This window comes from Macaca nemestrina, chromosome 8 (genome assembly GCF_043159975.1).
Source record: "Macaca nemestrina isolate mMacNem1 chromosome 8, mMacNem.hap1, whole genome shotgun sequence".
Lineage (NCBI taxonomy): Eukaryota > Metazoa > Chordata > Mammalia > Primates > Cercopithecidae > Macaca > Macaca nemestrina.
The window spans coordinates 111,588,505-111,606,400 of record NC_092132.1 but is presented as its reverse complement, the minus strand read 5'-3'; the positions used below and the strand labels follow the sequence as shown (position 1 = coordinate 111,606,400).

The following is a 17,896-nucleotide window of genomic DNA, read 5'->3' as shown; positions in this document are numbered from 1 at the left end:
GTGTTTTCATTTTAATTTTTATATTTCTATAGTGGCTGGGTATTAATCTTCTTATGTTAAGTATTTTATGTAGAATGTCTTTTTTGTCTTATAGTTATAGTCATTTAAATCTTGATTTCAGCTGATGAGTAAAGAATCTCCTGTCTCTGCTGGAAATGATGCCTATGTTGACCTTGATCGCCAGGTATATAATTTTACATTGTTTTTATTCATGAAAAGGTTGAAAAGGATAAGCTTCAGATGTTAATGAGAAGAATGGGTTAAAATTGCTTTTGGATTATATTGGTATAATTCTTTATATTTTACCTAAAATTTTAAGTACATAAGCTATTTTACTAATGGAATTTACACATTTATAATTAAGTTTGTAATTTGTAATAAAATGCATTTGCAATTAAAGTGCCATTGCATAACCTACTTTGAAATAGGTTAATTTTTTAGTTTATTGTGATTCCTGTTTTCTAATCATGAATTTTTATTTTTCTGTTAGTGATAGCAATGTGCCACATTTAACACAATAGATGTTACAGCTTATGATTATATGAATCATAAGAATAAATTCATGTCATTTGCTAGAAAAATGAAATATACAGTTGTCATTTTCTTGAAAAATGACATGTCAGATTCCTGGAAAATGACATGAATTTATTTTTATGATTTGTATCTAATGCAAAAGATACTTACCTTTTATTTCCTTTTGTCAGTTGAAGATGTCTTCTCGATCCCACCCCTCATTTCTGTGAAGTAGTGAATAATTAAATGCTCTGAAGAACTACTATATTTTTAAAGGAATCCTGCAATGTATTTTTATGATTTTAACAGAAAAGTTACTTTGTACTTTTAAATATCGCTTCCTTTTTTTTTTTTTTTTTTTTTTTTTTGAGACAGAGTCTCAGTCTGTCGCCCAGGCTAGAGTGCAGTGGCACTATCTCGGCTCACTGCAAGCTTCGCCTCCTGGGTTTTCACCATTCTCCTGCCTCAGCCTCCCCAGTAGCTGGGAGTAAAGGCGCCTGCCTCCATGCCCAGCTAATTTTTTTTCTATTTTTAGTAGAGATGGGATTTCACCATGTTAGCCAGGATGGTCTTGATCTCCTGACCTTGTGATCCACCAGCCTCAGCCTCCCAAAGTGCTGGGATTACAGGCGTGAGCCGCCGCGCCTGGTCTAAATATCTCTTCTTAATGAAGTGTTAATTACACTGTCAAGTTCTGTGTTCAAGCTGTTTTGTACATCTCACGCAATACATGAATAGAAATCTTTGTTTTCTTTGTCTTATTTCACTCCCTCCCCATGGTTTCAAAATGTTTTGCAGAAAAACCTTTGGACATGTTGCAATTTTCACCCAAGCTTTAATTTTTTTTTTTTTTTTTTTTTTGTCTACTACACAGAGGTTTGGTCACATGAAATGAAGAGACAATAAAATTTTCTTTCAATCAATTTTTTTCATACTTTTGCTAACTTAAAGAGTTTATATAGTAATGAGATACAACTCAGGAATGTTTGGTTTATGTTGACAGTAAATAAATTTTTTAATGGTGCTACACAAATTAACATAAGATTTTTTCCTTCAGAAATATTTTTGTTTTCTTAATCTCAGGAGATGCAAATTTTCATCATATTCTAACTCTTTTCACGAGAGTTTTTGATAGTTTTTTTTTTTTTTAACTTTAAGTTCTGAGATACCTGAGCAGAATGTGCAGGTCTGTTGCATAGGTATACGTGTGCCATGGTGGTTTGCTGTACCTATCAACCCATCATGTAGGTTTTAAGGCCTGCACTCATTAGGTATTTGTCCTAATGCTATCCCTCCCCTTGCCCTTCCATAAGATTTTGGTATGACTCTCCTTCGCCCACCCTCAGCGTAAGGTTTTAATATGACTAAAACACTTGTGTTGAAATGTTCTAGCTGCATATTCTAACAATTAAAATCCCTATTCCTCTAGCACATACATATTTTACGAAGGTAAAATTTCTCAGTTATTAAAGAATTATCCTTACCAAGAACCAGGTAGTCTAGATCAAAAAAGATGCATAAAAAAACTTGATATGGGGAATGAGCCAAATTCAAAGGACGGAAAAGACAAGACAGAGTAAAAGAAATTAAAGTTAAAAGTGCCGTCTTTGTACTCTTCCACAGGATTCTTGATTTCCTCCTGTACCCTTCCCTCTTCAAGAAAGAAAGGGGGGGAAATGTTTTAATTCTGTGTTGAACATACAAATTATTAATTGTTACCACTTCATATTAAAATGTTTATCTCTTTGTTTCTAACCAGCTTAAGAAAACTACAGAGGAACTAAATGAAGCTTTGTCAGCAAAGGAAGAAATTGCTCAAAGATGCCATGAATTGGATATGCAGGTAGGAAATTTGTTCTGTGCACTGCCTCTTTGAAACATAGCACTGTTAGTACCACCAAATGTGCTGTGTACTGCCATATAGTACATCTTAACTATAACGCAACTCTTTTTTAGGGAAAAAATGGCTGGGCGCAGTGACTTACACCTGTAATCCCAGCACTTTGAGAGGCTGAGGTGGGGGGTCACTTGAGCTCAAGAATTCGAGACCAGCCTGGCCAACATGGTGAAACCCCATCTCTACTAAAATACAAAAAATTAGCCGGGTGTGGTGGCGGGCGCCTGTAATCCCAGCTACCTGGGAGACTGAGGCAGGAGAATTGCTTGAACCTCGGAGGCAGAGGTTGCAGTGAGCAAGATTGTGCCACTGCACTCCAGCCTGGGTGACAGAGCAAGACTATGTCTCGAAAAAAAAAAATTTTAAGTAGAATTGTCAAAACAAAAAAATTCAAGAGCATAATTAAAGTTGAGAATACCTTTCACAAATAACAGACAAGAATAAGATTATTTGTCTGGAATTTACTTTGACTAAAGTGGGGGGACATACATGGGAGACATAGTTGGCCATGTTTTGGTACTTGTTAAAGCCAGGTTATGCATATGTAGAGTTCATAATACTTTTGTAATAGAAGAAGCATTTTGCTTTGAAAGGCATATGAGTTGGTCACTGCATTGGATGCATATTGAAGAAAGTAATCACATCACACTTGTTGGGTTATCTAGGAAATAATATTTACAAAGTCATAATGTAAGTGCTGTTAATTGCATTTCAGATTTTAGAATTTATATACAAATGCTAAGAGTTATAAGATTACATTATTTTTATAAGCAGAATATAAGTATCTTTAGTAACATAAAATTAAATTTATATACTGAGATTGACAAACTACGGCTTGCTTTCTGTTTTTACAAATACAATTTTATCATGGCTCCTTTATGTATTGTCTGTGGCTCCTTTCAGGCTTCAATGACAGAGTGGAGTACTTGCCTAAAACATTTACAATATGGTCCTTTACACCAGAACAGTTTGCCAATCTCAGGTATGGACAGATTGCAAAATGAATGATAGTGTTGCAGAGAGGTTATGAGAAGAGAAGACGTAGCCCTACAGCATGTTTTGCTGTGGAGAAAACAGCAACACAGTCATAAGCATGTAATCTTTAATGTAAACTTTATTGGTTTTCAACATTTAGAATTGTCCTATAGAGAAACATTATTGTAAAAGTTAAGATGCCAATGACAGAGTTTGAGAAGTAAAACAGGAGTGATGAAGGAAAGGGACAGCCAGAAATGATGGCTTTCATCTTACCAAGTAGGACATCTAGAACTACTTCTACAGGGAGACAATCATTACATGACTAACTGCTCCTTGTCATCCAACCTCAGCTCAAAAATCACCTGATTTATTTGTCATAAAATGTCAGGCACTGGAATGCATCAGGCACTGAAGTAGGTCTAAAGTAGGTCTCTTCAGGAAGGCCTTCCATGTTGAGTAATCCCAAATAATCAACCAGTCTTTTTTGTTGTTCTTATTTTAATTCTCTGTGTACTAGGCTGTATTGTTATAAAGAAATACCCAAGGCTGGGTAATTTATAAAGAAAAAAGACGTTTAATTGGCTCACGGTTCTGCAAGCTTTCCAGCATGGCTCCAGCATCTGCTTCTGGTGAGGGCCTCAGGAAGCTTCCAATCATGGCAGAAGGCAAAGGGGAAGCAGCTGTGTCACATGGCAAGAGCAGGAGCAAGGGGTGGAAAGTTGCCATACGCTTTTAAACAACCAGGTCTTGCAAGAATTCCCTCACTTATGAGGACACTACCAAGCCATTCATTAGTGATCCAGTGCTGTGATCCAAACATCTCCCACCAGGCCCCACCTCCAACATTCGGGACTACATTTCAACATGAGATTTGGAGAGGATAAATATCCAAACCATATCACTCTGCATAGCACTGCATAGCACTTTTTATTTCTAGTTTTTACATGTATTTATTAATTTACTTTCTTGTGCAATGATTTGTTTTTACTTATAATTTGTTTCGAATATATAACACATGAGTAAGAACTTCCCTTTTTTCATCTCCATATCCCTTGCACTTAGAAAAGTGCAAGGATACCATACCTAGCTCATAGTAGGTGAGTGAGTGAATGAGTGAGTGGGTGGGTGACTGAGTGAAATATCAATAAGTAGTTTAAAGTTGCAGAGGTGATCAGTGAAGGAAGTGAGAATAGTGATTATATTTATGGTAGGAAGGAATGGCACAAGTTGCTGTAATCAAACATGTCAGAGGAGAGAGTCACTAGATAATGTCTAAGGTTGATAAGTCAAGAAATAATTGTGTAACATTATTTAGATATGGAAAGTAACAACCAAAAGCAGTAAAATTAGGAACAGTAAAAACTATTCTCTGGAGAGTGGGAAAACTCCATAGGAAACTGTAGCTTTTCGTTCGTTATAAGCCCCTTTGCTTTGTTATTTTCTTAAATAATCATGTTTATGTTTCGTTTTGTTTTTTGAGACAGGGTCTCACTCTGTCACCCATGCTGGAGTGCAGTGGTGCAATCTTGGCTCACTGCAACCTCCGCCTCCTGGGCTAAAGCAATCTTCCCACCACAGCTTCCTGAGTAGCAGGGATTACAAGCGCACACCACGACGCCCAGCTAATTTTTTTATGTTTTGTACAGTTGGGGTTTCGCCATATTGCCCAGGCTGGTCTTGAACTCCTGAGCTCCAGTGATCTGCCCACCTCCATCTCCCAAAGTGCTGGGATTACAAGTGTGAACCACCACGTCTGGCTCATCATTTTGTTTTTTGAGACAGGGTCATGCTCTGTCTGTCATTTAGGGTGAAGTGCAGTGGCATGATCACAGCTTGGTGCAATCAACTTCTTGGGCTCAAGTGATCCTCCCACCTTAGCCTTCCAAATAGCTGGGGCCACAGGCACGTACCACCAGGCTTGGCTTAATTTTTGTTGTTTGTTTTTTTTTTTTTTTTTTTTGGTGGAAATGGGATCTTGTTATGCTACCAGGCTGGTCTCAAACTCCTGGCCCCAAGCAGTCGTACCACCTTGGCCTCCCAAAGTGCTTGGATTGTAGGCATGAGCCACTGTACCTGCCCTGTTTTGTTTTGTTTTGTTTTGTTTTGTTTTGTTTTGTTTTTGAAACAGAGTCTTGCTCTGTCGTCCAGGATGGAGTGCAGTGGTGTGATCACGGCTCACTGCAGCCTCGACCTCTTGGACTCGAGCAATCCTCCTGCCTCAACCTCCCAAGTAGTGGGGACCACAGGCATTCACCACCACACCCAGCTAATTTTTTATTTTTTGTGGAGACAGGGTGTCACTGTGTTGCCCAGGCTGTTCTCCAACTCCTAGCTCAAGTAATTCTCCTCCCTCAGTCTCCCAAAGTACAAGGATTACAGGCATGAGCCACCATGCCAGCCATGTTTGTTTTGAAAATTAGATTCTTTTTGTCTGTTGTTTGTGTGTAAAATGGAGTTCTGCTATATATATTGACTTTTTTTGGTCTGACTTCTTTTTTTATGGTGTTTTTTTTGTTTGTTTGTTTTTTGAGACTAAGTCTTGCTCTTGTCCCCTAGGCTGGAGTACAATGGCAAGATCTTAGCTCGCTGCAACCTCTGCTTCCCAGGTTCAAGCGATTCTCTTGCCTCAGCCTCCTGAGTAGCTGGAATTACAGGCATTTGCCACCATGCCCGGCTAATTTTTGTATTTTTAGCAGAGATGGGGTTTCACCATGTTGGCCAGGCTGGTCTCGAACTCCTGACCTCAGGTGATTCACCCGCCTCGGCCTCCCAAAGTACTGGGATTACAGGCGTGAGCCACGGTGCCCGGCCTTTTGTCTGACTTCTTAAATTATTTTGAGATTCATCTGTATTGTAGCTGCAAATTCTTAATTATTTTTTATTGCTGAGTAGTTTTCTTTTATACAGGTTGAGTATTCCATATCTGAAATTCGTGATATTTTTGGATTTGGGGATATTTGCATTATATACTTACTGGTTGAGTGTTCTAAATCCAAAAATCCAAAAGCTGAAATGGCTCGAATGAGCATTTCTTTTGAGTATCATGTAGGTGCTCAGAAACATTCAGATTTTGAAGCATTTCTCAGTTTGGATTTTTAGATTTGGGATGTTCAACCTATATGATATACTGCAAATCATTCAGTCATTTGCTTGTTGGCAGATGTTTGGGTTGTTTCCAGTTTTCCTCCATCACAAATGAAGCTGCTATGAACATTCTTCCTAAGTCTTCGTGTGGGCATATGCTTTTATTTCTCTTGAGTAAATACCTAGGAGTAGGATGGCTAAATCAGTCATGTGGTTGTTGCATGTTTAATTATTTAAGAAACTGCTAAACTATTTTCCGAAGTGTTTGAAACATGTTATATTCTCACCACAAGTTTCTTTGCCAACATTTGGTACAGTCAGTCTTTTTAATTTTGTTTATTCTAGTGGGAGTGTAGTTATATAATATTGTGATTTTAATTTGCATTTCCTTGATAGCTAATGATTATTTATTAGTGTGCTTATTTGCCATCTCTGTATCTTGTCTGGTGAGGTGTTTTTTCAAATATGAAGTAGGAATGAATTGTCACTCTTATATCTTGCTCTGCACGTGCAGTATTCCAAAATGATGTAAATGTTTTAAGTGGAGATTGATTGTACTTCTTTAAAAATAGGCTTTAATGGCCGGTGCGGTGGTTCACGCCTGTAATCCCAGCACTTTGGGAGGCCGAGGCGGGCGGATCATGAGGTCAGGAGATCAAGACCATTCTGGCTGACACGGTGAAACCACGTCTTTACTAAAAACACAAAAAATTAGCCAGGCATGGTGGTGGGCACTTGTAGTCCCAGCTACTCGGAAGGCTGAGGCAGGAAAATGACATGAACCTGGGAGGCGGAGCTTGCAGTGAACCGGGATCATGCCACTGCACTCCAGCCTGAGTGACAGCGAGACTCCACCTCAAAAAATATATATATAGGCTTTAATTTGTAATGGTAATTCACAAGTGATTGAGCTGATGCCAGTGTAATTAGAAGAAATAACTGCCATCGTCCTGTATTCCAACAGGTTGCAGCATTGCAGGAAGAGAAAAGTAGTTTGTTGGCAGAGAATCAGGTATTAATGGAAAGACTCAATCAATCTGATTCTATAGAAGACCCTAACAGTCCAGCAGGAAGAAGGCATTTGCAGCTCCAGACTCAATTAGAACAGCTCCAAGAAGAAACATTCAGGTAAAAGACAACTCATTAAAATCTGATTTTTAAAAATTTGTTAGCTGTCATTTAAAGTTAAGAATATATTGGCCAGGCACATTGGCCCATGCCTGGAATCCCAGCACTTTGGGAGGCTGAGGCGGGCTGATTGCTTGAGTTCAGGGATTCAAAATCAGCCTGGCTAACATGATGAAACCCCATCTCTACTAAAAATACAAAAATTAGCCAGGCATGATGGCGGGTGCCTGTAATCCCAGCTACTCGGGAGGCTTGATATGAGAATTGCATGAACTGGGGGTGTGGAGATTTCAGTGAGCTGAGATCGTGCCATTGCACCCCCAGCCTGGGTAACAGAACGAGACTGTCTCAAAAAAAAAAAAAAAAAAAAAAAAAAAGATTATAATGTTAGGACTTCTGGGAAACTGTAGACCATTGAGGCTCCATAATGAACAACTTCTCAGAATCTCCTCATACAACATGAAACTACTTCACATCTAGGAAATGTTCTATCAGAGCGCCACCTTCCTTATTACTTGAAGACAGAATGCCAGAATAACTGAGTGACAGGAAGAAATCAGACACCAGCCCTCCACCCCACACCTGCCCCTCTGGGAAACAAAGGTGACTGAGGAAACTTTCAAGAAAGACTGAGGAAGAACATTTGTGAAGCGGCCTGCAGGCGAGTTGGCATGATCACCAGAAAGATTAAATTTCACTGAAAATCTGAAATGACTTTTGTTTGGAAAAGTAATGGTCAGAGTAGACCATAAACCACAGATTAGGGGTTTCAAAATAAGCACATCTTCGGGAAGAGCCAGATGCCATGAAAAGTTGCAGGCAGGGATTTTTAAAAGACAGATGGATTTATAGACTTATAGAAATCTATATATATGTGTGTGTGTGTGTGTATGTGTGTGTTTATAGAAATAGGCTTATTTAAAGGGGTGAGCTGATTTAAAAGGACAGGCAAGATTTAAAGGAACAATATTTCAGACATATTCTGTGGGAAGAAAAGTCCAAAAGAAAGGAAGAAGGGCCCTTTGACCTTTGGGTGGTGAAAGGAAAAAGAAGAAAAAGGGAAATATGTTCTGCAAGATAAGACAGAAGCACAAAATTGAAAGACTTACTAAGAGTCTGAAGAAAATACTTTGTTACGGTTTACTAAAAAGTGCATCATGACTTGTTTCTTACCTAGCCATAGATTTCTAGTGTTAAAACAGAGAAATTAAACATCAATTAGATTTTTACTTTACTGAGTAACTGAGTATGGTAACATAACTACTATTCTCGTTATTCCTTAGTGAAATGTTTCTGGATTTTTTTTTTCTTTCACCTTAACAGGAAAAAGTAATAAACTTTTCTTAGGCTCCTTAGAAACCTTAGAAACAGTCCATTCCCTTTGGTCCACATCAGTAGTTCAAAGAATGGTCGAGGCTCCTGGAGGTCCTCTGAGACCATTTTGAAGAATCTGCAAGACCCTCTGTTTTCCAACTATGTGTCTGCAAGGCTAGATTTTCTTCATATACTTCAGCCAAAAACAACATGTCACCAACAGATGAGTGTAGAAACAAATATGAGAACCCAGCTGTCTTCTATTAAAACAGATAATAGAATCACAAAAATGTAAAACAGTGCCACTCTTCTCACTTTTTTGTTTTAGAAAATAGTTATTTTTCGTAAACAGTATGTTGTTTTTATTAACATAATGGGTTTATTACTGTAAGCCACTGTGCCAGACCATATGTGTTAATTTTATAATTTTAAAAGCCCTTAAATAAATTGTATCTGCAGTACTGAAAAGCATTGCATGTTGTCTTGCCTTCTGGTAGGGAAATAGTAACCAGTTGTCACCGTTCCCAAGACTTGGGACAGTGGAGTCCATTTTTATGACAGTTAATATTTGAGAATGCAGCTTGTGGCCACTAACATGGGAGACATATTCAAGAAGGCTTTATTCTCATGCTTTATATTTTTCTTTTACTGTTCTAAGGAGAATGAGGAGGCAGTAAATAGTGCTATCTTGATGTATTATGTATTGGTTACAGACTAGAAGCAGCCAAAGATGATTATCGAATACGCTGTGAAGAGTTAGAAAAGGAGATCTCTGAACTTCGGCAACAGAATGATGAACTGACCACTTTGGCAGATGAAGCTCAGTCTCTGAAAGATGAGATCGACGTGCTGAGGTAAAAACCTCACCTTCACCTTCACTGCCCAGCACAGTTTGGCTCTAGTGTTAGAAACTCTAGGGTTTCTGAGCATCTAGCAAGCTTAAGAGCCAGGCTACCTGGGCTGAGATCCCGGGTCTACTGCTCATGCAACCTCTGTATGGCCGTTTGCTCATCTGCAAAATGGAAACAATACACATGCCTACCTCAGGTTTATATGAGGAATTAAGTGAATTTATATTTGTAAACACTTGCAACAGTGTCTGGCAATTAAGTGATACACAAGTGTTTGTAAAATAGAAATTCTGACTATCACTTCTTACTTGTACAGCTCTGGAACTGTTCTCTCGCCACGCCCGCAAGGCCTCATTTTCTTGCTGGGCCTTGTTGTTATCCCTTCAGTTCTCTCATGAGGTGCCTCACTCCCTGCCACCTCATTTTTTCACTCCTCTTCTTGTACAGTCTCCTATCCTCTGTTGATTATCTCAACCATCTACATTTTCTACTTTTGCTCTTTGAATACTGAGAACAGGGGAAATGCGTAATTGATAGTTTTGTGCTGCTGCCAGTCGGTGGCTTCCTTCTGAGCTGGGTTCTTCCCAATGACCCGCCCTCCCCCTGCTCATTGTCTCACTCACAGCCATTCCGATTCTTCAGGATTCTACTCCCCTGGCTGCCCTCCCCCCACACCTCCCATGCCTTAGTCTCAATAGATGACCTTGTCTCCTATAGCAGGGAAGAAAGAGGCCATGAACTGCTGGACTCTCCCTGTCTTTTGTCTCCTGCACCTCTAAACTTCACTGGGTTCCCATCCACCCTTTCTTTAGAGAGTGTAAACCTGTTATTCTTCCTCCTGTTCAGGGCTAATTCCTTCTTCAGTGCTCTGGACCTCCACCTTTCTGGCCTACACAGGGACTGTGTTACATCAATCCTCATTTCTTTTGCCTTTTGGATCTCTCTCCTTTGTACACATGCACATTTAGGTCTCTTTAATCTTAAAAAGAGAGGGAGTTATTACTCTCTCCTTCCCACCAGAACCAAACTTAGATTACATAAGGTAAAACTGACGTTCTCTCCTCGACCCTACTATCTGCCCACACTGCCCCACTGAAGCTGCTATTCCGATCGTCACTGATAATTGCCAGATTATTTGGACACTGTTAAACTTACTTTTCTTTTGTGCCACGTGTGACTCTGCTGGCTGCCCTCTCCTGCTTGGTTTCTTAAATTATTATTGTCCATTAAACATGTAATTGTAACTTAGGTCATATATTTTAACCTGTGCAGAAAATTAACCTGGAATCACTTTTGTCTTATTTCATTAGATGTGTGTTTCCTGGCAATCCTTCTTAATACTGAAACAATTTGACAAGTGTGGATGTGTTTCTGATTTTTTAATTTCCCATCTAATTCTAGACATTCTTCTGATAAAGTGTCTAAACTAGAAGGTCAAGTAGAATCTTATAAAAAGAAGCTAGAAGACCTTGGTGATTTAAGGCGGCAGGTTAAACTCTTAGAAGAGAAGAATACCGTGTATATGCAGAACACTGTCAGTCTAGAGGAAGAGTTAAGAAAGGCCAACGCAGCGCGAAGTCAACTTGAAACTTACAAGAGACAGGTAAAAGAAACACAGCATCTTGATGATGGTTTCAGGCAAGCTCTCAGTTATAGCATGTAGCTTACCAAAATTACTGACTTGTTTTCATGGTATTCTATTTTTTATCTTTTCTTTATTGTATTTATTTTTTTAGGAGACTAAGTCTCACTCTGTCACCCAGCCTGGAGTGCAGTGGCGTGATCTTAGCTCACTGCAACCTCCACCTCCCAGGTTCAAGCAATTCTTCTGCCTCAGCCTCCCGAGTAGCTGGGACTACAGACGCATGCCGCCATACCTGGCTAATTTTTTGTATTTTGGTAGAGACGGGGTTTCACTGTGTTGCCCAGGCTGGTCTTGAACTCCTGAGCTCAAGTGATCCACCAGCCTCGGCCTTCCAAAGTGCTAGGATTATAGGTGTGAGCCACTGTGAGCCACCATGCACGGCCTATTGTATTTATTTATATTTATCTTATATTTAACGAGCTTTAAACTCTCCATAGCAGGTACTTTTATTTTTATTTACTTATTTTTATTTATTTATTTATTATGTAATACTTAAGAAATACACAAATGTAAAAGCATAGTTCAGTAAATATTCATGCTTGAATAAAACATTCTCTCCCCCTCCTCATTACAGGCAGCCTCCATGCTGCAGCTTTCATTCCCATTTGTCTCTCTATACTTTTGCTACATATATATATTTATCCCTAAAAAGTTATAGCATTTTGACATGTTCCAAAACTTTATATAAATTTTTTTTCTTTTGCTCAGTGAGATTTGTTTATCACGATAGGTATAGCTTTATAACATTCATTTCCGCTGCTGTGTAGTATTTCAGTTAGTCTCTGTACCAAAATTTACCCATTTTCCTGTTAAGAGTCCTACAGGCTGTTTCAGCTTTTTTTCCTGTATTAAAAGAAATGCCATATAAATAGTATTGTACAGGTCCTCTACTATACATGTGTGAAGGTTTTACAACTTGATGGAATTTCTGTCTAAGAGTATCGTCAATATAGTTAGATATTAGCAGATTGTTCCTTAAAGTTATTGTGTTACCAACAAGCAGTTTATATTACTGTTGCTTCACATCATCACCAACACACAGTATTGGCAAACTTTAAATTTTGCTGGCCTGGCACAGTGTCTCACCCCTGTAATCTCAACACTTTGGGAGGCTGAGGCAGGAGAATGGCTTGAGCCCAGGAGTTCCAGACCAGCCTGGGAAACATAGCAAGACCCCATCTCTAAAAATAACTTTAAGTTAGCTGGGTATGGTGGCATGAACCTGTGGTACCAGCTACTTGGGAGGCTGAGGTTGAAGGATCACTTGAGCCCGGGCCTCAGAGGCTACAGTGAGCTATGATTGCACCACTGCACTCCAGCTTTGCTTTTGTGCTGCATGTGACTCTGCTGGCAACATGGGACATGTAAGACCTTGTCTTGAGAAAAGAAAAAATAAGTAAAATTTGCCAATTACATAGGTATAAAATGGTGTCTCCTTTTAATTATACTTCGTGTTACTCTGATTACAAATATATTGACTGACCATATTTCTTTTGTAAATTTCCTATTTTTATCTTTTACCCATTTAAAAGATTGAATCATTTACTGATTTCTAAAGGTTGTTTATATGTTCTAGATATTCTTCATCACTTGCATATATTTTTACTTAATCTCCTATAGGTCTATGACTTGGCCTTTTACTTTTTTGAGGTTGATAATTTCAGCATAATGAACTTCAAGTACTTTTATGATTTGTACTTTTTATATTTTAAGAAATTATTTCCTACATAAGTTTATAGTCTAATCTTCTCTATTTTCTTTACAAAGATTTAAAGTTTGTTTTGCACATTTAGGTATTTAATCCACTTGGAATTAATTTTTGTGTAGGGTGTGAAGTAGGGATCCCTTTGAGACTCTTTTTGTCTGTGTGGATAACCAGTCAGCCTACCACCATTTATTTAATAGTCCTTTATTCCACAATGACCTGCAATTCTATCTTGTATATCTAAAGTATCCATGTTGTTTATGGGTTGTTTCTGGACACTTTCTTCTGTTCCCTTGGTATATTTATCTGTTCCTACACCAATATCACACTCAAGTTTTACAGATTTTTAGCAATTTTGATAGGTGGTAGTGCAGACTCTCATATTTTGTCCTTTTTCAGAAGTCTGTTCTCAGCCCTTTGCTTTCCCTTTAAACTCCAAACTCATGGGAATTGGAATTACTTCGACTCTCTTGATCAATTTGGGGAGAGTTGTTCCTGTCTGAACATGAGACCTTTCCGTGGTCTTACATGTCTTTGGGTTAAGTTTATTAATGTTCTTCTAAAGATTTTGTGCATATTTCATTGTAGTTAGTGTTAGGTGCTTTGTGTTTTGGGTTGTTTTTTGAATGCAGTTAGATAGAGATACCATTTTCACTTTATTACTAATTTATATGAATGAAATTAACTTTTATATGTTGATTCTGCAACCTTGCCAAATTCTCATATTACTTCTGATAATGTCTGTAGATTCTCTTGTCAGAAGGGATATAGTAAAGAAATAAAAGGAATTTATGTCTTTTTTTTTTTTTTTTTTTTTTCTGAGACAGGGTTTCACTCTGTCACCCAGGCTAGAGTGCAGTAGTGCAGCCATGGTTCACTGCAACCTCGACCTCCCCAGGCTCGGGTGATCCTCCCATCTCAGCTTCCCAAGTAGCTAGGACCACAAGTGTGTGCCACCACACTCAGCTAATTTTGTAATTTTTGTAGAGATGGGGTTTCATCATGTTGCCCAGGCTGGTCTTAAATACCCGGGCTCAAGACATCCTCCTGTCTCGGCCTCCCAAAGGGCTGGGATTATAGGTGTGAGCCACTGCACCCAGCCCAATTTCTCCCTTTCTATTCCATATCCTTTTTTTTCTTCTTAATCAGCATACCCAGATTTCAGTACAACTTGGAGGGAAAAACAATAATGGTGGGAAAGCATTCCTTGTTGATTACATACAGAATGTTTTATTTTGCCAGTATATTACAAAGTTTGCTATATGTTTTTTGTTTGTTTGTTTTCGTCTGTTTGTTTGTTTTTGGTTTTTTGTTTTGTTTTGTTTTGAGACAGAGTCTCACTCTGTCATCCAGGCTGGAGTGCAGTGGCACAATCTCTGCTTATTGCAACCTCCACCTCCCACATTCAAGTGATTCTCCTGCCTCAGCCTCCTGAGCAGCTGGGATTACAGGCGCCCACCACCATGCCTGGCTAATTTTTGTGTATTTTTAGTAGATGCGGGGTGTCACTATGTTGGCCAGGCTGGTCTCGAACTCCTGACTTCCGGTGATCCACCTGCCTTGGCCTCCCAAAGTGCTGGGATTACAGGCATGAGCCACCGTGACCGGCCACTTCATTTTTTAAATGATAATATTTTGTCTACAAGCCTTCTTTGTGTGCTTTTTCAAATCTCCTTGGTTATTTTTGATGGTCTCTTACTCCTTTTTGTTTTTTATTTTATTTTTATTTATTTATTTATTTATTTTGAGGCAGAGTCTGGCTCTGTGGCCCAGGTTGGAGTGCAGTGGTGCAATCTCAGCTCACTACAACCTCCACCTCCCGGGTTCAAGCAATTCTCCTGCCACACTCTTCCGAGTAGCTGGGATTACAGAAGTGCATCACCAAGCCCGGCTGAATTTTTATATTTTAGTAGATACAGGGTTTCACCATGTTGCCGCCAGGGTGATCTCAAACTCCTGAGCTCAGGCAATCTGCCTGCCTCAGCCACCCAAAGTGCTAGGCTTACAGGTGTGAGCTGCCGTGCCTGGCCTCCTACTGCTTTTAAAATTTAGATTTTTCTCTTTATTTTTTTAAGTATGTGTATTTTGTATCTGATAATTCCAATCTGAAATCCTTAGAGATCTTATTCTATTATGTTTTGGTTGTTATTGCTGTTAATGTTTTCCACAGAGTCTTGTTCATTGTGACATATTTCTTTATGGCCTTTATAATTTTGGATTTTGCTCTTTCATTAGCTCATCTTTACCTTGGGGAATCCTGAGGCTCATGGGTTGAGGTTTTGTTTCTGTGGTCAATATGTGTGTTTGTTTATGGCAGATTTTCCACAGCATTACCAACTAATACTCCTCTAATTGCTTGGCTTAGGTTTTCCCAGACAATGCAAGTAGTAAAAATTCAAACACAAGTCCACGTATTATTAACAGGCTGTGATTACAAACTTCCAAGTTACCCTTTTTTCTTTTATTCTTACCTTTTTTTTAAGATAGGATCTCACTCTGTTTCCTAGGCTGGAGTGCAATGGTATGGTCATAGCTCACTGCAATCTTGAACTCCTGGGCTCAAGTGATCGTCCCACCTCAGCCGCCTGAGGAACTAAGACATGTGCTGCCACACCCAGCTAATTTTTAAATTATAGAGACGGGGTCTCACTATGTTGCCTTGTCTGGTCTCAAATTTTGGGTTCAAGCCGTCCTCCCGCCTCAGCTTCCCAAAGTACTGGGATTACAGGCGTGAGCCACTGCACTTAACCCCCAAGTTATGCTTTTTTAATCCCAAAGCACTCAGTTTATTTTTCCAGCTGATGAAATTTTTTTTTCCTAATGCACCTATTTGCTGATTTGTTACCTTTTAGAGCCCAGGGTGGTTTAACAACCACTCATCTCCTTTTAAAGCTCTAGGTTCCTATTGACACCTCATGGTACCCAGAGCATCTGCATGAACTTCTCATTCTGGTTTTAACCTCTGAGGATTTCCCTTATTTTCTTGTAAGCTTAGCTATGCAATTGGAATCCCCCTGCCCCACTCCAGCATTTATTTTGTTTTATACAAAAAGAATTTCAGACTACCCAGTTATCTCTATTGCTGGAAATGAAAATCCTATAGATTCTTGTATGATTTTGAACATTGTTACACTGGATGATTCTGGTTGGGAACCCATAGTAACTGGGCAGGTTTTTATTCCTAGTTCTCTCCACTGTTGAGACTGCTGGATCATATGCATTTGAGTACTGGTGGGAAAGGGTTTGGTTTTCTTAAACCTATAGAAGAAAATAGTGATAATTTCTAATGTTTCAGATTATGTATAAGTAATGGTATCTTTCTGTATCAGGTAGTAGAACTACAAAATAGATTATCCGAAGAATCAAAGAAAGCAGATAAACTAGATTTTGAATATAAGCGGCTAAAAGAAAAAGTTGACAGTCTTCAAAAAGAAAAGGATGTGAGTATATGTATTAGGCATTTTGGTTTTGAGCGCTGCTAAAATTAAGGCATTTATGTTTAATTCATGTTTGGCCACATTAATTTATTTATGAATTTAAAAATTAGAAATCCTGTTTATTTTTAAGCTATAGGAGAATTCCATTTGTGTTTCAGAAATAAGGCAAAAAAGTCTAAAGAATATTTTTATAATACTTCATTCAGATTTATTTTTTATATAGTTATCTTTTCTACCACTGTTGTCTCCTTTACATTGTTCTGCTCATGACTTTCTATAAGTTTGTGTAGCTTTCTTGTTTTCTGTATGATTAATAGAGGACTTTTTGTTGTTCAGCATATTTCAAATCTTTTAAAAATATTTCTACTTTTTCATGATTTATGAATATTTATTGTCTTTGTTCTTCAATGTTTTATGTCTAGTGAAAAGAATGTTAAGAAATTAGTGGCCGGGTGCGGTGGCTCAAGCCTGTAATCCCAGCACTTTGGGAGGCCGAGACGGGCGGATCACAAGGTCAGGAGATCAAGACCATCCTGGCTAATATGGTGAAACCCCGTCTCTACTAAAAAAATACAAAAAAAACTAGCCAGGCGAGGTGCCAGGCGCCTGTAGTCCCAGCTACTCGGGAGGCTGAGGCAGGAGAATGGCGTGAACCCGGGAGGCGGAGCTTGCAGTGAGCCGAGATCCCGCCACTGCACTCCAGCCTGGGCGACAGAGCAAGACTCCGTCTCAAAAAAAAAAAAAAAGAAAGAAATTAGTTACTAATTGTTAAAGATGGAGTAGACAGTTTTGTTTAACTGTGGATAGCATATTGCCTTGCACATAGTAGATATCCAGTATTGTTAAATGGGAAAAATTGTTTTAATCTTTTCTTCCTTCTATGATCTTTCCATAGAAAAGCAAAAGGTAAAACATGTTCATGTTCACTATTGTTTATCATTCTATTAGGTAAGACAAAGGCCTCTGGTGAATAAATTCTTAAAACGTGAAGCTAACCCTTCATGTTTTTGTGTCTCTCCAGAGACTGAGAACAGAAAGGGATTCTCTGAAGGAAACCATTGAAGAGCTTCGTTGTGTACAAGCTCAAGAAGGGCAGCTCACAACTCAAGGTAAAAACGTTTTGGGAGCACAAACCAGATGATTTCTTTCTTTTATTTTTTCCTTTTCTTTCTTTTTTTTTTGAAATGGAGTTTCACTCTTATTGCCCAGGCCGGAGTGCAATGGCACAGTCTCCGCTCGCTGTAACCTCTGCTTCCCGGATTCAAGCGGTTCTCCTGCCTCAGCCTTCCAAAAGTTGGGATTACAGGCACACCAACACGCCCGGCTAATTTTTGTATTTTTAGT

At 38.8% G+C, this 17,896-nt stretch overlaps 1 protein-coding gene across 3 annotated transcripts in view; it reads left to right on the top strand.

The window, feature by feature from the left end:
• LOC105476513 (hook microtubule tethering protein 3) overlaps positions 1-17,896 on the top strand; it is a 125,411-nt gene that overhangs the window by 63,519 nt on the left and 43,996 nt on the right. For all 3 annotated transcript variants that reach the window (XM_011732484.2, XM_071068308.1, XM_071068307.1), the window contains exons 7-13: positions 122-184; positions 2,273-2,356; positions 7,437-7,600; positions 9,628-9,768; positions 11,167-11,368; positions 16,445-16,555; positions 17,574-17,661. In XM_011732484.2, coding sequence (XP_011730786.1) covers positions 122-184; positions 2,273-2,356; positions 7,437-7,600; positions 9,628-9,768; positions 11,167-11,368; positions 16,445-16,555; positions 17,574-17,661 — 853 coding nt within the window. The remainder of the gene's footprint in view (positions 1-121; positions 185-2,272; positions 2,357-7,436; positions 7,601-9,627; positions 9,769-11,166; positions 11,369-16,444; positions 16,556-17,573; positions 17,662-17,896) is intronic.